At 35.8% G+C, this 23,150-nt stretch overlaps 2 protein-coding genes across 2 annotated transcripts in view; both read right to left on the bottom strand.

The window, feature by feature from the left end:
* The window catches only part of LOC117334345 (probable ATP-dependent RNA helicase DDX49), a 29,118-nt gene extending 14,698 nt beyond the window's left edge, over positions 1–14,420 (bottom strand). The window contains exons 1-6 of the mRNA XM_033893904.1: positions 14,271–14,420; positions 12,809–12,932; positions 10,721–10,806; positions 8,892–9,013; positions 8,016–8,194; positions 2,535–2,675 (exon numbers count right to left, since the gene is read on the bottom strand). Coding sequence (XP_033749795.1) covers positions 2,535–2,675; positions 8,016–8,194; positions 8,892–9,013; positions 10,721–10,806; positions 12,809–12,932; positions 14,271–14,418 — 800 coding nt within the window. The 5' untranslated portion in view covers positions 14,419–14,420. The remainder of the gene's footprint in view (positions 1–2,534; positions 2,676–8,015; positions 8,195–8,891; positions 9,014–10,720; positions 10,807–12,808; positions 12,933–14,270) is intronic.
* Positions 14,421–16,535: 2,115 nt separating this feature from the next.
* LOC117334001 lies at positions 16,536–16,967 on the bottom strand. Its single transcript, XM_033893421.1, has one exon. The coding sequence runs from the start codon at positions 16,965–16,967 to the stop codon at positions 16,536–16,538; it is 432 nt and encodes a 143-aa protein (XP_033749312.1).
* Between the last annotated feature and the right edge of the window lie 6,183 nt (positions 16,968–23,150).

Raw genomic sequence — 23,150 nt, 5'->3', positions numbered from 1 at the left:
CCCATACTGTCATCATATCAACAACAGGTATAATCCCATACTGACATCATATCAACAACAGGTATAATCCCATACTGTCACAATGTCAACAACAGGTATAACCCCATACTGTCACATCAACACAATGTCAACAACAGGTATAATCCCATACTGTCACATCAACACAATGTCAACAACAGGTATAATCCCATACTGTCACATCAACACAATGTCAACAACAGGTATAATCCCATACTGACACATCAACACAATGTCAACAACAGGTATAATCCCATACTGTCACAATGTCAACAACAGGTATAACCCCATACTGTCACATCAACACAATGTCAACAACAGGTATAATCCCATACTGACATCATATCAACAACAGGTATAATCCCATACTGACATCATATCAACAACAGGTATAATCCCATACTGACATCATATCAACAACAGGTATAATCCCATACTGACACACCAACACAATGTCAACAACAGGTATAATCCCATACTGACACACCAACACAATGTCAACAACAGGTATAATCCCATACTGACATCATATCAACAACAGGTATAATCCCATACTGTCACAATGTCAACAACAGGTATAATCCCATACTGTCACAATGTCAACAACAGGTATAATCCCATACTGACACATCAACACAATATCAACAACAGGTATAATCCCATACTGTCACATCAACACAATGTCAACAACAGGTATAATCCCATACTGTCACATCAACACAATATCAACAACAGGTATAATCCCATACTGACATCATATCAACAACAGGTATAATCCCATACTGTCACAATGTCAACAACAGGTATAACCCCATACTGTCACATCAACACAATGTCAACAACAGGTATAATCCCATACTGACATCATATCAACAACAGGTATAATCCCATACTGTCACAATGTCAACAACAGGTATAATCCCATACTGACACATCAACACAATGTCAACAACAGGTATAATCCCATACTGACACATCAACACAATGTCAACAACAGGTACCAAGACAGATAAGGTAGCATGAAGACATTTTACACAGATGACAGGGGCACTATTAGCCACTGTTATAGTTTAATCACACTGAAATATCGTAACCTGGAGATGGTAGTGTGTAGGCTGTAGCTGTGATCAGGCTAAAATATCTTAACCTGGAGATGGTAGTGTGTAGGCTGTAGCTGTGATCAGGCTAAAATATCGTAGCCTGGAGATGGTAGTGTGTCGGCTGTAGCTGTAATCACAGTGAAATATCGTAACCTGGAGATGGTAGTGTGTAGGCTGTAGCTGTGATCAGGCTAAAATATCGTAACATGGAGATGGTAGTGTGTAGGCTATAGCTGTGATCAGGCTAAAATATCGTAACATGGAGATGGTAGTGTGTAGGCTATAGCTGTGATCAGGCTAAAATATCGTAACCTGGAGATGGTAGTGTGTAGGCTGTAGCTGTGATCAGGCTAAAATATCGTAATATGGAGATGGTAGTGTGTAGACTGTAGCTGTGATCAGGCTAAAATATCGTAATATGGAGATGGTAGTGTGTAGGCTATAGCTGTGATCAGGCAAAAATATCGAAACATGGAGATGGTAGTGTGTAGGCTATAGCTGTGATCAGGCTAAAATATCGTAACACGGAGATGGTAGTGTGTAGGTTGTAGCTGTGATCAGGCTAAAATATCGTAACCTGGAGATGGTAATGTGTAGGCTGTAGCTGTGATCACACAGAAATCTCGTAACCTGGAGATGGTAGTGTGTCGGCTGTAGCTGTGATCACACAGAAATATCGTAACCTGGAGATGGTAGTGTGTAGGCTGTAGCTGTGATCACACAGAAATCTCGTAACCTGGAGATGGTGTGTGTAGGCTGTAGCTGTGATCAGGCTAAAATATCGTAACCTGGAGGTGGTAATGTGTAGGCTGTAGCTGTGATCACACAGAAATATCGTAACCTGGAGATGGTAGTGTGTCGGCTGTAGCTTTGATCACAGTGAAATATCGTAACCTGGAGATGGTAGTGTGTAGGCTGTAGCTGTGATCAAAGTTCTGATTATCAATGACAGAGAGTAGTGTAGTCAGGGTATGAATATTTGTTTTCTGTATCAAGACACAACCCCAAGTCACATTATATAAGTACTAATTCTATAGACTTCGGTGTTCCTAGACTTTGCTTTAAACTGTCAAACCACTTGAGTACAGTTATGATTCTGAACTGTTATTTTTACAACGCTACCAAATTATCATGTGTCTTTAGCTTCTTTGTGTCTGATAATGCATTTTCCAAATCCCGAAATTTCAATTGAAAAACAGAAAAAAATCTGCAGCAGTATTGCGAGAAAGAAAATTTCATCACAATAAATCAGCACTAATACTTAAACAATCTATATAAAAGAAATAATTCAAACTTGGTTACCTATATATATACATGTATATATAATTTATAAGTTAATTATATAAGTTAGCAACATCTTTGTACTGGTTTTGGCTACAGAATACTTAAAACAAACTGTTTATAAACTCTACATACTTGCATGTGTTGGTGAAAATCATGATGGAACTCTTTGGGTTCTCCTCGGTGAATTTGTCGAGAATGTGCATAAGGTAGGCATCCTTCACGTCGGCAGCCATGAGACAGTAGTGCTGTTCCAGCCCCTCCACCAATAGTGTGCTGCAATGGTAAAACAGGCGTATCATCCCACTGTGTCCATCGTCTCAGTATCAGGAATAACAAGCACATAGTCCTATATCCTAAATAATGTCTTAGTACTTCAGCCTTAATAGGCAAACAGTCCTATAGTCTTAAAAGCTAAATACAGTATCTTAATAGGATGGTACAATGTAAAGACATCCAAATCCTATATATACAGGTAAGTAAGGTGTTAGATCATCAACAGGCAAAACAGTGTCTCACAGCCTCAACAGGTAAAATAGTGTCGCACAGCCTCAACAGGTAAAATAGTGTCGCACAGCCTCAACAGGCAAAACAGTGTCTCACAGCCTCAACAGGCAAAACAGTGTCTCGCAGTCTCAACAGGTAAAATAGTGTCTCGCAGTCTCAACAGGTAAAACAGTGTCTCACAGTCTCAACAGGTAAAACAGTGTCTCACAGCCTCAACAGGTAAAACAGTGTTTCGCAGTCTCAACAGGTAAAACAGTGTCTCGCAGTCTCAACAGGTAAAACAGTGTCTCGCAGTCTCAACAGGTAAAACAGTGTCTCACAGTCTCAACAGGTAAAACAGTGTCTCGCAGTCTCAACAGGTAAAATAGTGTCGCACAGCCTCAATAGGTAAAATAGTCTCACAGCCTCAACAGGTAAAAGTCTCACAGCCTCAATAGGCAAAAACAGTCCTAAAGTCTCAGCAATATAGTCCAACAGCTCAGCAAATACAGTCCTACAGCCTCAATAGGCAAAGGAAATCCTACACTTTAATAGCTAAATACAGTCCATTTCTTCAACAGATAAACAAACAGCATATACCCTCAATAAGTATATCCTGAGTATATGATAAATGGTAGGTATTATAAAGCTTCAGAGTATGTTGTCTTCTCAGAGGCATATGATCAAGTTGTAAGCCTTCAGTAGGTAGACAGCTATAATCATGTTTTTTTTCTACAGGCATAAAGGGCCTGTCCCTTCAAAAAAATGTAGATAGATCAGCCTTTAACAGGTCGTCACCAGCTGTTTCCAGTACAACACTTCCAATCAACCGTTATCCACACCTTACTATCCGTATATTGTAACATCTGTTAAAAAGTCTCATTAGTCACTGTGTTTTAATTTCTAGTTACTATATTTTAATAAAGTCCATAAAACAGCTGTAATACCATACATTTATAATACTACATTATGTTAATTCAAACCACTTAGAGATAGGACATAGCCAATTGATATACGGTTTGTGAAATTTCTTCCCACCTCTAGTGTGAAGCATGTGTACACAGGTTTACGGCGTCTTTACTGATAAGTGGAACGACACCTTACAATACCTGTCTATAATACTACAGGTCCAATGTAAACATAACTAGGTACAGCCATGAATGTACACTATTATTTAATTACATTATGTACAAAACATCATCTATTGTCAAGTTGAATTTCAATTAAACTACCTGTATGGGTCTACAGAAAGTTCAAATATTAAAATTATCCCTATTGTTGTTCGTGAAATAATGACACATCTATAGTGTGAACCTTGGTAGTATGTTTCACCAAGCCAACTAAAATCTGTGTGTATGTACAATATCTCACTGTTACTTGTAATATTAATCAGATTATATGGTATGTATAGAAAAAGCATTGAGTTTATATATCAATACATTTCTGTGAGGATATCTATATATCAATACATTTCTGTGAGGATATCTATATTTATCAATACATTTCTGTGAGGATATATATATACATGTATATCAATACATTTCTGCGAGAATATCTATATTTATCAATACATTTCTGTGAGGATATATATTATATATCAATACATTTCTGTGAGGATATCTATATATCAATACATTTCTATGAGGATATCTATATATCAATACATTTCTGTGAGGATATCTATACATATATATCAATACATTTCTGTGAGGATATATATATATATATATCAATACATTTCTGTGAGGATATCTATATATCAATACATTTCTGTGAGGATATCTATATATCAATACATTTCTATGAGGATATCTATATATCAATACATTTCTGTGAGGATATCTATACATATATATCAATACATTTCTGTGAGGATATATATATATATCAATACATTTCTGTGAGGATATCTATATATCAATACATTTCTGTGAGGATATCTATATATCAATACATTTCTGTGAGGATATCTATATCAATACATTTCTGTGAGGATATCTATATATCAATACATTTCTGTGAGGATATCTATATATCAATACATTTCTGTGAGGATATCTATATATCAATACATTTCTGTGAGGATATCTATATATCAATACATTTCTGTGAGGATATCTATATATCAATACATTTCTGTGAGGATATCTATATATCAATACATTTCTGTGAGGATATCTATATATCAATACATTTCTGTGAGGATATCTATATATCAATACATTTCTGTGAGGATATCTATATATCAATACATTTCTGTGAGGATATATATATATATATCAATACATTTCTGTGAGGATATCTATATATCAATACATTTCTGTGAGGATATCTATATATCAATACATTTCTGTGAGGATATCTATATATCAATACATTTCTGTGAGGATATATATATTATATATCAATACATTTCTGTGAGGATATCTTTATATCAATACATTTCTGTGAGGATATATATATATCAATACATTTCTGTGAGGATATATATATTATATATCAATACATTTCTGTGAGGATATATATATATCAATACATTTCTGTGAGGATATATATATATATCAGTACATTTCTGTGAGGATATATATATATCAATACATTTCTGTGAGGATATATATATATCAATACATTTCTGTGAGGATATCTATATTTATCAATACATTTCTGTGAGGATATCTATATATATATATCAATACATTTCTGTGAGGATATCTATATATCAATACATTTCTGTGAGGATATCTATATTTATCAAAACATTTCTGTGAGGATATCTATATATCAATACATTTCTGTGAGGATGTGAGGATATCTATATATCAATACATTTCTGTGAGGATATCTATATTTATCGATACATTTCTGTGAGGATATCTATATATCAATACATTTCTGTGAGGATATCTATATTTATCAATACATTTCTGTGAGGATATATATATCTCAATACATTTCTGTGAGGATATCTATATATCAATACATTTCTGTGAGGATCTATATATATTAATACATTTCTGTGAGGATATCTATATATCAATATATTTTTGTTAGGATATGATATGTATCAATACCAATATATCTATTTATCAATACATTTCTGTGAGGATATATACAAAGTGTATATATATCAATACATTTCTGTGAGGATATCTATATATCAAAACATTTCTGTGAGGATATATATATATATCAATATATTTCTGTGAGGATATCTATATATCAATACATTTCTGTGAGGATATATATCAAAACATTTCTGGGAGGATGTCCACACTAAGATACATAATAAAATTCCTACTGGACTGACAGTGAATAAGAAACCTTAAGTTAATACAAGTACCTGAATATCACAGATGATATTGATTACAAGTTAAATTTTCATGTAATAAGTCACTGTTTTCACTACTTACTGGTATAGAGTTAAAATCAACATATGTTTATAATATATAACATTAATACATTACATAGGTACATATATCCATAGAATGCCTCCCAAAATCAAGCAATTTTCATTTATCTGGTGCAATATTTTTTTTTATTTTTGAAGAACATGGAAATGATGCAATATTTTTTTTCTAATATAGAAGATTTAAATGAACATAGAATTAGCCCTGTAAGCTACTGGATACCTCCCTCATATAAACTTTTAAAGATGCAAAACACAAACTGTAAAAAGCAGGATTCTAATTCCAATAAAGCTTCAGTTATTTCAAACTGAAAATCAACAAAATATACCCAAAATTTCCCAGTGTAACATTCCTCCTCTCCCCTGGGGCTGAACAACTCAATGGATTTTCATTGAATAAGTTTTGTAGCATTACTGAGTGGAGATGATGCAACAAGATACTATAAAGGGTAAGTGTGGCTCCCCCGGGGCCAGCAGCGAGGGGCCCTATAGGGTAAATGGAATAAATTTTCCTTGACAGACCAAAACTGAATATCAGATAAACTTGAAAGTCTGAACGCCTACGGCCGGGAGGTAGAAGCTAGGCCGAAAAGAGGGAATCCCTACAGCCGGGAGGTAGAGGCTAGGCCGAAAAGAGGGAACCCCTACGGCCAGGAGGTAGAGGCTAGGCCGAATAGAGGGAACCCCTACGGCCGGGAGGTAGAGGCTAGGCCGAAAAGAGGGAATCACCAGCAGCAAACATCTATAATTTGAAACAGAACAGATATCTGGTTCAAACAGATTTGAATTAGGCCGGTATTACTTGCACACCAAGATGAAAATACATGTAAATATTGTATATGACCTAATAAGGGCGCCCCTACCTTTTTTCAAAGAAAAAAATCTTTGACTGAGTGTCAAAATGGTGTTCAAAAGTAATAATTCATGTGAAATGTTTAGCTACTTGATGTGATTTTCTTCAGCAAATTAAGTCACTGGAACACAAGTTTTCGGCACATTTTGTCCATTACTACAGATGTCAGTGCAAAGTGCACCCGAAACTTAACACACATACAAAAAATAACTTACCATCCTTATTTGAAGATAAAGTAAAAGACTTCATTCATGTTGTTAACTGACCATTGTCCAGAACAGAAAGCTAGTTAGACATTGTAAATCAATTATTAGGTCAAAGAAAACGATGTCTGATATGATCTGGGAAATCACCTGTGTCTATAAATAGAACACAAAAGAGTTCCATTTGAACATAAATTGTGGAACACACGTTCTCTGGTCTAAAGAACAGCTGGCATGGTTTACAAATTTACATGAATATTCAAGTGATGTTTAAGCTTAATATATGAAAATGAATAGATATCTTCATCTGGAATATTTTTATGACTGAATATTTTACAGTTCCCACAGCCTTAGGTATTCTGCTATAAGGTATACTCTGTTTCATAAAACTTCAGAATACCTAATCTGAATAAGGGCTCTCAATTACCCGTGCCCTTATTAGGTCACATACGGTAGTTCAAAGCTGACAACAGTTTGCGGATTCCGTAGAGCAGAACACCAGGACAGAAATATTGGTGTTACCCTCGTCTACATAGACTACATGTCTTAGTAACTACACTGCTGGTTTCACGACAAAAAAGCAATTGGTAATAATAAACACAAAAATATCTCAAACCAATGTAAGAGTTTAGCTGGTCACAAGAAGACTGCGTGGACATGGAACTTACTCAGATTTCTGTTGCCAGAAGAATGGTTTGTTCATGCCTATTTCCTGGAGACTCTCCAGGGTTTTAGTCATGGTAGCGCTGAACAGAAGTGTCTGTCGTTTCTTAGGTAGCACTTTAAATATGGCTTCAAGTTGTTCTCCAAAATCATCTTCTATCAGCCTGTCTGCTTCATCCAGAACCTTGGAAAATAGCAATGTAAACATCAAAACATACTATTTGATTATATAATTATCAAACTATATCATTTAATGTCATTTTACATGTATTTCTTTTTTTTAATTTTTACAACATGCAAGTTGTCACTTTACTAAAATTTAACTAAATATTTCGAAAGATTTGTTTTAATTTAATGGATAGCAACTGAGAAATTCCACTGTATCATTTTTTTGTGGAATTGGCCATGCCATGGCCTCATGGAGTTCAGAAGATACCTGAAAGTACAGGTTTTGACACTTACCAGAAAGTACAAGTTTTGACACTTACTAGAAAGTATAGGTTTTGCCACTTAACAGAAAGTACAAGTTTTGACACTTAATACTAGAAAGTATAGGTTTTGACACTTAACAGAAAGTATAGGTTTTGACACTTACTAGAAAGTATAGGTTTTCACACTTAACAGAAAGTATAGGTTTTCACACTTAACAGAAAGTATAGGTTTTGACACTTACCAGAAAGTATAGGTTTTGACACTTACTAGAAAGTATAGGTTTTGACACTTAACAGAAAGTATAGGTTTTGACACTTACCAGAAAGTATAGGTTTTGACACTTACTAGAAAGTATAGGTTTTGACACTTAACAGAAAGTATAGGTTTCGACACTTAACAGAAAGTATAGGTTTTGACACTTACTAGAAAGTATAGGTTTTGACACTTACCAGAAATTTGATTTTCTTAAGGCTGAATGTATCACAGCTTTGTATGTGGTCTGACAGACGCCCTGGGGTGGAGATGACAATGTGAGGCTTGACCGCCAAGTCCAACCCCTGCTGAATCATATCTGTTGAGGACATGACAATGTCAGGTCTAGGAGACAATAAGATCAAGTCAAGGACACCACAAGGTCAAGTCAAGGACACTACATGGCCAAGGACACCTATATATAAAGTCACATAAAGGCATGCACATAAAGGTCAAGTAAGAAGGTCATGTAAAGAATAAAGGTCAAGTAAAGTTGATGAATCATGTTTTATAATCTGATACACAAGCAGAGCCCAACAAAGGGATTCAATAAGAACTGGTTACAGGTCTTATGCCTGTAATTTAAGTCAGTTTTTGAAGGTGCATAAGCAGGGCTTTTTCTAAGGCAAAAAGGCCCCATTGAAAAAAAGCCTGGTAATTTAAAAATTATGTTTTAATTATGTATGTGTTCCTCCCAAATACATATGTACATACATATTTGAAATGTAACACATAATACAAATATCCCTGACAAATATTGTGTTTTTTATTGTTGTGTGTTTTATAGGAACCCCCCCTATTAATAAATATCTGTCCAGGGGCTCATATAGATATACCCCCAACCCTTCATCAATATGATAAATCTGTCCAGGGGCTCATATAGATATACCCCAACCCCCTTATCAATAAAATTAATCTGTCCAGGAGTCAAATTGATATACCCCCACCCCCTCATCAATATGATATATCTGTCCAGGAGTCAAATTGATATACCCCCACCCCCTCATCAATATGATATATCTGTCCAGGAGTCAAATTGATATACCCCCACCCCCTCATCAATATAATATATCTGTCCAGGAGTCAAATTGATATACCCCCACCCCCTCATCAATATGATATATCTGTCCAGGAGTCAAATTGATATACCCCCACCCCCTCATCAATATGATATATCTGTCCAGGAGTCAAATTGATATACCCCCACCCCCTCATCAATATGATATATCTGTCCAGGAGTCAAATTGATATACCCCCACCCCCTCATCAATATATTATATCTGTCCAGGAGTCAAATTGATATACCCCCACCCCCTCATCAATATGATATATCTGTCCAGGAGTCAAATTGATATACCCCCACCCCCTCATCAATATGATATATCTGTCCAGGAGTCAAATTGATATACCCCCACCCCCTCATCAATATAATATATCTGTCCAGGAGTCACACTGATATACCCCCACCCCCCCCACCAATATAATATATCTGTCCAGGAGTCAAATTGATATACCCCCCACCCCCTCATCAATATAATATATCTGTCCAGGAGTCACACTGATATACCCCCACCCCCTCATCAATATAATATATCTGTCCAGGAGTCAAATTGATATACCCCCACCCCCTCATCAATATAATATATCTGTCCAGGAGTCAAATTGATATACCCCCACCCCCTCATCAATATAATATATCTGTCCAGGAGTCACACTGATATACCCCCACCCCCTCATCAATATGATATATCTGTCCAGGTGTTCATGGGATCTCCTGTACAGTATACTTTGAAAGTTGTCAAGTGTGAAACTCTGTATGCATATTTAGCTCTTTTAGCATAAATTGTTTATTAGAATCTTACAAAATGTATTTTTAAATGAGTAAAAACTTTTATAAAATTTTATTAAACTTTCATTAAATCCTTATTCCTGGCCTATAACTGATACAGTAGAGTGGTGTAAGTAAAACATTTGGGCCAGTTGATTACAATTTGGACTTTGTTCAAATATTTGAATATTATCTCACCTAATCCTCCTGTTATTACAGACACTCGGATTCCAATGGGTTTTCCCAATACTTTAAACTGTTCCGCAATCTGGAATGCCAGCTCTCTATGAAAAAAACAGCCCACATTCAAAATCATTCTCATTTTATATCAAACTCCTCATATATATCAGCAGTATTTCATGTCATGCATCTCTTACTCAACTTAGTTATTTATCAGGATACTACCCTACTACTATATGTATGTTTGCTTTTTGGTGTTAAACGACCTTAAAGAGGCTTACCCGCAGACGGACCGGTAAACGGCACATCTCCGATCACTAAATAAACTTCAGTACACGTTTCTATGTGACAAAATTGGAGGCTTTCCGACTTTATTTTTTGAAAACAATTACAGAATATGTATTTAAAAGACGTTTTAAAACTCAACCTGAGAGGGAAATGTATGGAATATAACGGCAAATCTTCTTTGTAAATCGCCGCTGCCTTTGAAGTTATCACTGTGCGGCACTGTGCACGTGCACATGCTTGTTTCTTTGATGTGTCAATCAAATTAGACTCCACTTTATAGCAGGGAATTATTTGCGGGTTGCGATTAAATAAATAATATTTAAAAAATGAGGTTTAATATCACTTTTCAGCGTTTTATAAGGAAAATAAAATGAAAAACTCAACAATTCCAACAATCTGTCATGTGTAAAAAATCTTTTTCTATTAGCCAATTTTTCTGATCTCTCTGCGGGCAAGCCTCTTTAAAAAACCAGGGTCATAATTATATAATGAGGACATGTGTGTCAAGGAGACACCTATAGAGGTAAACAAAGAACAGAAAGACAGAGCAGTGAAGACATAAAGGAAAGATTTAAGATCCCAAGTGTAACAATCGGGCAGAAGATCTGTTTCAGTCTCTTCAATTTCCTCTAAATAAAAGACATGGAAATCCTGATACAGTGCACTCTGTCCGAACCGGACTCTGTCTAATCCGGTTATTTGCCAAAAGCGGCCAAATAATTTGGTCCCGAAAATTCCCTTCTTTATTTATAGTAAATAAATTCTGCATAATCCGGACTCTGTCTATTCTGTAATCCGACCATATACTCCAGCCCCACTCCTTCTGTATACTAGTAAATCTACTCTGTATAAACCGGCGTCTGTCCCATTGATGTTTCCCTTAGCGGTAGCTTCAGGGGCTCCCGACATGTGTTTATAAAGTTGTAATTGCTGCACAGGTATATTGATTAAATGAACATTAAACGTCATTGTCCACAGGTGGCTATGGCTGGTTAATCACCTAAACAGTTGTTACGTACAATAAAGAAAGCATTTTTGTCAATTTATACCAATAATGTTACGTGTTTGTAAATGTATCGTAATTAAGAAATGTTTCATGCTGGCTGGCTTCCCCTTCGCGGACCTCACTACACGAACGTACCCGGATGAGGAAGTCGGAGATGATGGTGTAACGATATACATTTACTCCATTTCTATTATCAACAAACATGGATCTCACAACAGCCGCCAGCATTAATGAGCAATTAGAAATTGAGGATAATTCCTCAGATTGGGAATCTGCACTTATAGAAAGTGTCAGATCGGTTGATTGTTCGGACTCAGTGGAAGGCCTCTTAAAACAAACAACAATCAGTGATTGTTTTCAACCTATATAACGTACACATAGTGTCATATTGCCAGTGTTGAATTAAATTATGTTATTCAATTCAAAGTTTTATATGCATGAATAATGCACAATGACATCTTCTTTGTAATATATCTTTTGTTATTATTATTTTTTTTTTTTTTTTTTGCATTCAACGACGATATTAAGTAGAATCTCTACAATCCAGAACTCTTTACAAACCGGCTTTATTTTGTGGTCCCAAAGGTGTCCGGTTAAGACAGAGTGCACTGTACTTCAAGTCAGGGACCCACTTTTAATTGCCTTTTATGCATGGTCAACATGCAGTAGGAAACAGCAGGTCGTATGTTCTCCAATGTCCTCTCCTCCAATAGAAGACAAAGACATTCTGTACACTTTCTTGATGAGATGTCTTTGGAGACAATACCTGGGGTATACTATATACAGCCTACAGGGCAACAAATTAAACCTACCTGGTTGGAGTGAGAACAAGAGCGTATATCCCATATGGATCCTCAGACAGTTTCTGGAGTATAGGCAAAGCAAATGCCGCTGTTTTACCACTCCCAGTCTTGGCGCAGCCAATGCAGTCTTGTCCTGTAAAAAAATACTTCATATTAATTATCACCATGAGTGATATTTTTGCACACGATCATTTCTATTCCCTATACCTATTTTTTCCTATACATTTTAATCTTTCAACACCATGTTACACATAAGCCATTCTCAAAAAATTCTGTGTTTGTTTATTTTTTCTGGAGATATGATACACTATTTTAAAAAAAAACATGAAACTCAATCGTCTTTATTTTCTCCATATTTCTTTTTGCCAAACCAACCGAAGATTTGCTAATAATTAACTGCCAAAGAAGATAGAAATTTGGCAATGTTAATTAAGCTACCCATGTTCAAATAGCTAAACAAAACAGTCCTACACTAATATAATATATATTTCATAGTTTGCAATTCTATTCAAATGAAGTTCACTCTTCAATATGACCAATTTTTACAGCGAGACAGAGTACAGTACTCTCCCTATTCTCAGGGCACTTAGCGGAAAGCCTGTTGTTATTATTGTTGCTGTAAGCATATCATTTACCTGACAGCCAATATGGTTAATGTTTATATCAATAATTATTAAAATGCAGCTTAACCACTCAGTTATGAATGACATAAACAAAAACCTCTCGTGTATTGAACAAACATTTTTAGAGTTACCACAAGAAGAGGGAACCTAGAACATATAGAGTATGGCTGTTTCCAGAACAGCCTTGAAAAAGACTGCTAAGACCTTTATAAAGTTATTAACATCTGAAGGTCCGTCAAGTTATATGGCTGAAAGAGTATATTTAAAAACAGGCACACTGGTATGTCGGATTGTCCACTTAAAAGAACAGGCCCCAGGGTATGAAACTACTGATCATGCAAGCCATCTACATATATGCCAGTTCAAGTATGGATTTGTTACTAAAAATAGACAAAAAAGGGATTCAACAGTAAATTTTGAAATATTTCATTTAATCGCGATTTTTTACAATATGTTTACTGAAAGCGCTGTCTACCTATAAACTTTACACTACCGGAAGAATTGCATAAATTTTTGGTACTTTCCAACGTGAGAAGAATTTTTACTTTTTGCATTTGTATGATGTTGCATAACTAAATAATATAAATCCGACTTGGACGAAATCTTTTAACTTTAGAGTGATTTTGGCTATTATTAGTAACAAAACAATACCTAATTGGCTATAACACGCAAGGTTACGTATTACACGCAAGTTGGTGGTTTCCCAAGCATGATCTAAGCATTCTAATCAGTTCGTGCTACAAAGAGCCTGGAATTCCGTGTGAACATAAATGAACCAAATGGCTTAATAGTGAAGTTGAAGAGCTCGATGACAAGTCATATTATTCATCCAATATGTATTTACTTACCACTGAGAATTGGTGGGACACAGTTCACTTGAATTGCAGTTGGTTTACTTATTCCCATGTTTTTACACTGGTTGTAAAGCCATGAATTTAAGCCTAAATCTTTGAAAGTCTGTAACGTCGAAGTTACACCACTACTGGTACTCGCCATGCTTGTTTTATTCAGTGTTTTATAAGCGCTTAATTAGTAGCATTTCAACTTGCGGTTAAAGCGTTTTATGGTCTGGTGTTACATCCGGCTGTGCATAAGCGATAAAACGTTGGCTTGTAAATTCCGGACGGATGATAAAGGTATTATACAAATATCAACACACAAGAAAAATAGGTTAAAGTAATAAGAGAAACCCATAGGATCGCCTCAAAAATTTCTTTTACACAAAAGCCGACATCCTGCCGAATAAACTGGGTGAATTAAAATTTCGACCTAAGAATCCCAGATACCTACTATCAGAGACCTATATACCATAATATATATATTAATATAGGTCTCTGCTACTGTATACCAGAGACTTATAACGAAAGTTAGTACAATGTATATAGATATCTGCCTATACTATGATTTATTTATGTATGATAACACACAAAAAAATGTAATAGGGGGTCGGTAAATGCACAAAAAAATGACTTAAAGGGGTAGATATAGATATAGGAAATACATTCAAGGAAAGTGCATGGGTAAAAACCAAACTGACTGATAAAAACTGTTTATTGTTAGGATGCCTTTATAAAAGACCAAATTCAAACACAGAAAACGTGGAGGAACAAAAGAATCTCATTACGTTAGTATCATCCGATCCGACATATAGTCATTTGTTATTAGTTGGCGATATCAATATGCCAAAAATACTTGGAATACTTGGTCATCAAACAGCGACAGGGAAGGAGAACATTGTTTAATGTCTGAGAGACAAATACATGTACTTATATCAACATACTGCAGAAATATAGAAGACATTTTCGGACTTTACCATAAAAAACCAATGTTCATGTATTCCAAAAAAGTCTCATGGCCAACAAGAAAACAAAAGGTATAACGAACCACTATGACAATCAAATTGAAATGATTTTTAAAAAAAATTAAGAAATAAGATCATAAGATAAGATAAGTTTATTTCTGGTTCAGGACTTTTAAAGTCCTCTATACCAGACTCAAAATAATACATGAGATTGATATAGTACTTCTGTCCGGTCTACTGTACATTGCAGTGGCGTAGGAAGTCGTCAAAAAGTGGGGGGTCAACATTTTTTTTAACCTTAAATTTTACGCACTAAACAAATTGTATGCCATCTCCGCAAAATTAGCCAATAATTATCATTTCAACATCCCATGATAATTTTGATAATTTATGTAGTACAAAATAAGTTATTTACGCAAATCAGGATATATTATTTATGGCAAAACATGAATCACCAGGCCCGGCCAGGATTTTCGAAATTTCCAGTAGTTTAGTAATAATGCGAGCGCCGTAGGCGCGAGCCGATTTTTTTTTTTTTTTTCAACGAGGGGTCTGAGGGGTCGCCCAGCGGGTCCAGGGCAGCGCCCTGATAGGGGGTTCAAGGGGGTCTAAGCCCTCCGCGGAAAATGAAATATAGCACATTTCCAATAATTCGGGATCAGGCGCGGATCCAGGAGTTTTCGAAAGGGGGTCCAGTAATTAAGTGATTTTTTTCCCTTTTTGCGAGAGGTTTGGGGGTCGCCAAGCGGGTACCAGGGTGGCAAAGTCAAAGATTTTTTTTTGTATTTCCTCGTACCTGTTGGTAAATAGTATCACTCGATTCACGTTAAAACCGCGCATTCTTATTCATGTTGTGTTTCTGTCTTGTTCTCATTATGAACTCAATTAACTTAACAAATTATCATCAACTTATTGAAACTATGTGATGAAGTTAAGCAAAATTTCGTATTAAGATATAAATATTAACTTACCAGGCTAGTGCAGACGACCGACACACAGGTCTGAGGATTGGTATACTAGTATAAAAGTCGGAATGTTCCGGATGTACAAGATAAAGTTTTTATCGTTGCCTTCAAGAAAACATTATCGGTTCGAAAATATACAGATATTTATCGAAATGAATATATAAATTCGTGTTTTTTCCCCTTTTTTTAGATTTTGGATGTCAAAAAGTGGGGGGGCAAAAAGATATGTTTGCCCCCCCACTGTAAAAAGTGGGGGGGGGGGGGGCAATTTTACATTTAATGCTGATATAACCTGTTCTGGCAATTCATTCCAGAATGACACTGTTCTGCTTGAAAAGTGGTTTTTCTTAGCGTATTTGTGGATAGTCTAGGAAATATTTTTTGGTATGTCCTCTGGTACTGTTGCGTTCAGCAGCATCCTTCCATAAAATGATACCATTAAAACATTCTTTATCATACATTTCGCTTATTATTTTGTACAGTTCTATCATATCTCCTCTAATTCTTCTGAATGCCAAAGTTGGTAGTTTGAGTTTTTCCAGCCTCTCGCTGTAGGCCAATTCCTTCATTCCCGGGAGACACTTGGTTGCTCTTCTTTGAACCCCTTCTATCTTGTCAATGTGTTTTTGTAAGTGAGGTGCCCACACAGGACTAGCGTAGTCCAGTTGGGATCTTACCAGACATTTATATAATGGGATAAAAGACCTGGTGTCCATAAACTGGAAAGTCCTTCTGATGAGTGCAAACATAGAGTTCGCTTTCTTAACTTTTTCAGACATATGTTCGTCAAACGAAAGCTCGGAGTCGATGATTACTCATATGTCCTTCTCTTGTTTGGTTTTCTGCAGGTATTTCCCGTTGAGATGGTAGTCCGGTTCGGGTTCATCATGTCCTCTTCCTTTTCCCTTGCCTATTCTCATCTGTTTGCATTTGTCTGTGTGCATCTTAAGTAGCCATGTATCACTCCACTTACACATTGTGTCCAGATCCTTTTGAAGCTCTGCACTGTCGTGCTCGCTTTTTATTATTTTGAATACTTTTGTGTCGTCTGCAAAAAGGTACATATCCGATTGAACTGTTTCAGGGAGGTCATTTACGAAGATGACAAACATTAATGGTCCTAGCACTGAGCCTTGAGGAATTGCTGATGTGACTTCGGTCCAGTCAGACTCTGCACCATTCACAGTTACTTTTTGTTGTCTACCTTTTAAGAATTTTGCTATCCAAGAGATTATTTGGTTGGAGAAGTTGTATGAATTTAGTTTATTGAGGAGTCTATTGTGTGGAACTGTATCGAATGCCTTCTGGTAATCCATGTAAATACAATCTACAACCTGTCCTTTATCCAGGGCTTCTGTCCATATATCCAAAATTAACCTCCAAAAGCTGAAGACTTGTTGATCTTCCAGATATAAACCCATATTGTTTATCCGAAAAATATTTGTTAGATCTCATGAATTTGGTTAAATATTCCCTTATTAATATCTCCAGAATTTTGCATACCACTGATGTCAAACTGACTGGTCTGTAGTTGCCTGCTTCACTTCTATCGCCTTTCTTATGGATAGCACTCACACGGGCTTTTTTCCAATCGTCTGGTAAAGTTCCTGTTGATAGTGATTGATTGAATATTGTTGTTAAAGGCCCTGATAATGACGAGGCTGTATTTTTGACAAACATTGGATGGAGTTCGTCCAGTCCAGGTGACTTTTCCGGTTTTTGGTTGATCAGTAGTTTAAATACTTTCTCCCTTGTAATATTCAGAGTTGTCATTTCCTCAATAACTTTTAACCGTTGGTTTAGTTGTGGAGTTACTTCATCTTCTTCCTTTACAAATACACTACTGAAGAATTTACAGAGTATATTCGCTTTCCCTATATCTGATGATACTTTTGTTGAGGTTTTGTCGTTGGTCTTTGTATACAAATCTCCGATTTCCGACTTTGTTGTTGATTTAGATTTGATATAATTCCAAACTGCTTTAGTATCCGTTTTGGCTTTTAATGCAATGTTTTTTCATACTCTTTCCTTGAATTACGGGTTAATTTCCTTACTTTATTTCTGGCTTTATTATACTGGTTTCTAACTTCCATGTCTTTACTTGATGCCGCCTTTCGAAACAGGGAGTGTTTCTTTTTGATGGCCTCCAGTGTTGCCTGATCTGCAGGAAAACTATGTTTGTTGTTCCTCCCAACTGTGATTATTTTTGTCGGTACATGTTTATTCTCTGCTTCTTTTATGATTTTTCTGAATATAATCCAATTTTCGTTTATGTTTCTTGAACTCTGTAATTCTTCATCCCAATTTATATTGTTTAATTCATTGTTGATGGTATCGAAATCAGCATTCTTATAACAGATTTTCTTTTTACTCCTTAGTTTTACTTTTATATTGCATATTACATTAAAAATTAGGACACAGTGGTCACTCTTTCCGAGTGGGCTTTGGTATTCTATACTTGAGAGCGAGTGATTATCTCTTGTTATAAGAAGATCAAGGATATGTGGGTTATCTTTTCCTCGCCATCTGGTCGGCTCTTGCACGTGTTGGAAAAAATGGCCGCGCTACATGGAAACATGAAGAAAAAAATCAGTAATATGCAAAAATCAGAAATCAGCTGAGGTGAGAAGTCAAGAAACGAGAGCTAGAGAAAAAAAATTTGGAAGTATGTCAACTCTAAAATAACAGTCAAAACACGGACATTTCGGACATCAAAGACTTGAATGGAGATATCCAGAAAATCGCTGTGGGGACAAGGAAGCAGAAATCAGGGGCCTGTTCGTTTATGCGGACAAATCGGTTCGTCAGTTTTTAAATGTAATATTTCAAACATATATCTTGACGGACCTGTAAATGTTAATAAAGGCCTTGGGAGTTTTTGTTAAGGCTCGTCTGAAAACAATATAAAATCACCAGGCCCGTCTTTATTTCATAAACGAACAACACCGATCCAACTGGACCAACCGTTTGGAGCAAAACGAAAACGGCCCAGGAGGCCTACCAAACTTCAACAAAAGGGACATAATCCAATAATTTCTTAAAATCTTAAAAGAACAACGAAAGCATAAAAGTACACTTCTAAAAGAAATATTTAATAAATCACTTCAGGTAGGTAAAATCCTGTAGTAAGCGGTATACCTCAGGGAAGCGTGCTTGGACCAATTTTGTTTTTGATATATATTAATGATTTACCCGGAATCCGTGTCGCCAGTCTATACGGACGACACGTGATTATATAGAGAAATCGGAACTAACGATAATACAGTTTGCAAAATGATTTGAACAAACTTGAGAACAAAATGGTCCGCAAAGACTATTTAAGTTCTACCCAAATAAATGTAAAATATACACAACAGGTCATGTTTACAACAAGTCATGGTAATATACACAACAAGTCATGGTAACATACACAACAAGTCATTAGCTGTGATGCGAGCAGAATTTGGAACTTTTTACTGACCGTTTTCCGTTTAAACCTTAATTTAACTTGCTGGATGTGTTATAAATTTTGTAGGCGTGTGTATTACATCAAAATAAGTCAGTTTTCGTTACATCACTGGATTGAACCAAGCTACTGTTTCTCTTTTGTTTATGTTTCAGTCGTTTGTTCTACAAAACTCATTCAAAGTTACCGAAATACAATATACGTTAATATATATATATCGCTATGTCCCTTCAAATATTGCAATATGATAACTGATTACAATACCTACACCTACAGTAGGTAATATAGGGCATTGCCTTCCTAGCATCGTAAGGGCAACCAACCAAGAGTACAATACCTATAGTTCATGTTTATATATTTATCATTTGATTAACAAACTGTTCATACTTTCTAATGATGCAAGGGGAATAACTCCCATACTCTTGTCAATGTGGTGAAATGCATCTTGCTTATAATATATCATATCCTACTTTATGTTATATACTACAAGCGATTAGCTGCCCGTTTACGATTAGTTACCCGTTAACTATTAGTTACCCGTTAACGATTAGTTACCGTCAACAATTAGTTACCGTTAACAATTAGTTACCCGTTAACAATTAGTTACCCGTTAACGATTAGTTACCTGTTAACGATTAGTTACCCGTTAACGATTAGTTACCCGTTAACAATTAGTTACCCGTTAACGATTAGTTACCCATTAACAATTAGCTACCCGTTAACAATTAGTTACCCGTTAGCGATTAGTTACCCGTTAACAATTAGTTACCTGTTAACGATTAGTTACCGTTAACAATTAGTTACCAGTTAACGATTAGTTACCGTTAACAATTAGTAACCTGTTAACAATTAGTTACCCGTTAACAATTAGTTACCCGTTAACAATTAGTTACCCGTTAACAATTAGTTACCTGTTAACGATTAGTTACCCGTTAACGATTAGTTACCAGTTAACAATTAGTTACCCGTTAATGATTAGTTACCTATTAACGATTAGTTACCCGTTAACGATTAGTTACCGTTAACAATTAGTTACCTGTTAACGATTAGTTACCGTTAACAATTAGTTACCCGTTAACGATTAGTTACCCGTTAACAATTAGTAACCTGTTAACAATTAGTTACCCGTTAACAATTAGTTACCCGTTAACAATTAGTTACCCGTTAACAATTAGTTACCCGTTAACGATTAGTTACCCGTTAACGATTAGTTACCAGTTAACAATTAGTTACCCGTTAATGATTAGTTACCTATTAACGATTAGTTACCCGTTAACCAGTAGTTACCCGTTAACAATTAGTTACCTGTTAACGATTAGTTACCGTTAACAATTAGTTACCCGTTAACGATTAGTTACCTGTTAACGATTAGTTACCCGTTAACGATTAGTTACCGTTAACAATTAGTTACCCGTTAACAATTAGTTACCCGTTAACGATTAGTTACCTGTTAACGATTAGTTACCCGTTAACGATTAGTTACCGTTAACAATTAGTTACCGTTAACAATTAGTTACCCGTTAACGATTAGTTACCCGTTAATGATTAGTTACCTGTTAACGATTAGTTACCCGTTAACGATTAGTTACCCGTTAATGATTAGTTACCTGTTAACAATTAGTTACCCGTTAACGATTAGTTACCGTTAACAATTAGTTACCGTTAATGATTAGCTACCCGTTAACGATTAGTTACCCGTTAACGATTAGTTACCTGTTAACGATTAGTTACCGTTAATGATTAGTTACCCGTTAACGATTAGTTACCCGTTAATGATTAGTTACCCGTTAACGATTAGTTACCGTTAATGATTAGTTACCGTCAACAATTAGTTACCGTTAGCGATTAGTTACCCGTTAACGATTAGCTACCCGTTAATGATTAGTTACCGTTAACAATTAGTTACCCGTTAACGATTAGCTACCGTTAACGATTAGTTACCCGTTAATGATTAGTTACCCGTTAACGATTAGTTACCTGTTAACGATATGTTACCTGTTAACGATTAGTTACCCGTTAACGATTAGTTACCCGTTAATGATTAGTTACCCGTTAACGATTAGCTACCGTTAACGATTAGTTACCCGTTAATGATTAGTTACCCGTTAACGATTAGTTACCCGTTAATGATTAGTTACCCGTTAACGATTAGCTACCGTTAACGATTAGTTACCCGTTAACGATTACTTACCCGTTAACGATTAGTTACCGTTAATGATTAGTTACCTGTTAACGATTAGCTACCGTTAACGATTAGCTACCGTTAACGATTAGTTACCCGTTAACGATTAGTTACCCGTTAACGATTAGCTACCGTTAACGATTAGTTACCCGTTAACGATTACTTACCCGTTAACAATTAGTTACCCGTTAATGATTAGTTACCCGTTAATGATTAGTTACCCGTTAACGATTAGCTACCGTTAACGATTAGTTACCCGTTAATGATTAGTTACCCGTTAACGATTAGCTACCGTTAACGATTAGTTACCCGTTAACGATTACTTACCCGTTAACAATTAGTTACCCGTTAATGATTAGTTACATGTTAACGATTAGCTACCCGTTAACGATTAGTTACCTGTTAACGATTAGTTACCCGTTAATGATTAGTTACCTGTTAACGATTAGTTACCCGTTAATGATTAGTTACCCGTTAACGATTAGCTACCCGTTAACGATTAGTTACCGTTAACAATTAGCTACCCGTTAACGATTAGTTACCCGTTAACGATTAGTTACCTGTTAACGATTAGTTACCCGTTAATGATTAGTTACCTGTTAACGATTAGTTACCCGTTAATGATTAGTTACCCGTTAACGATTAGCTACCGTTAACGATTAGTTACCCGTTAATGATTAGTTACCTGTTAACGATTAGTTACCCGTCAACGATTAGTTACCCGTTAACGATTAGTTACCCGTTAACGATTAGTTACCCGTTATCGATTAGTTACCTATTAGCGATTAGTTACCGTTAACAATTAGGTACCCGCTAACGATTAGCTACCGTTAACGATTAGTTTCCCGTTAACGATAAGTTACCCGTTAACGATTAGCTACCTGTTACCGATTAGCTACCCGTTAACTATAAGTTACCGTTAACGATTAGTTACCCGTTAACGATTAGTTACCGTTAACGATTAGTTACCTGTTAACGATTAGTTACCCGTTAACGATTAGTTACCCGTTAACGATTAGTTACCTGTTAACGATTAGTTACCTGTTAACGATTAGTTACCCGTTAACGATTAGTTACCGTTAACGATTAGTTACCTGTTAACGATTAGTTACCCGTTAACAATTAGTTACCCGTTAACGATTAGTTACCTGTTAACGATTAGTTACCCGTTAACGATTAGTTACCCGTTAACGATTAGTTACCGTTAACGATTAGTTACCTGTTAACGATTAGTTACCTGTTAACAATTAGTTACCCGTTAACAATTAGTTACCTGTTAACGATTAGTTACCCGTTAACGATTAGTTACCCGTTAACGATTAGTTACCCGTTAAC

Source organism: Pecten maximus, chromosome 9 (assembly GCF_902652985.1).
Source record: "Pecten maximus chromosome 9, xPecMax1.1, whole genome shotgun sequence".
In the NCBI taxonomy this organism is placed as follows: Eukaryota; Metazoa; Mollusca; class Bivalvia; order Pectinida; family Pectinidae; genus Pecten; species Pecten maximus.
The sequence above is the reverse complement of the archived record's forward strand: the minus strand, read 5'-3'. Positions and strand labels throughout refer to the sequence as shown.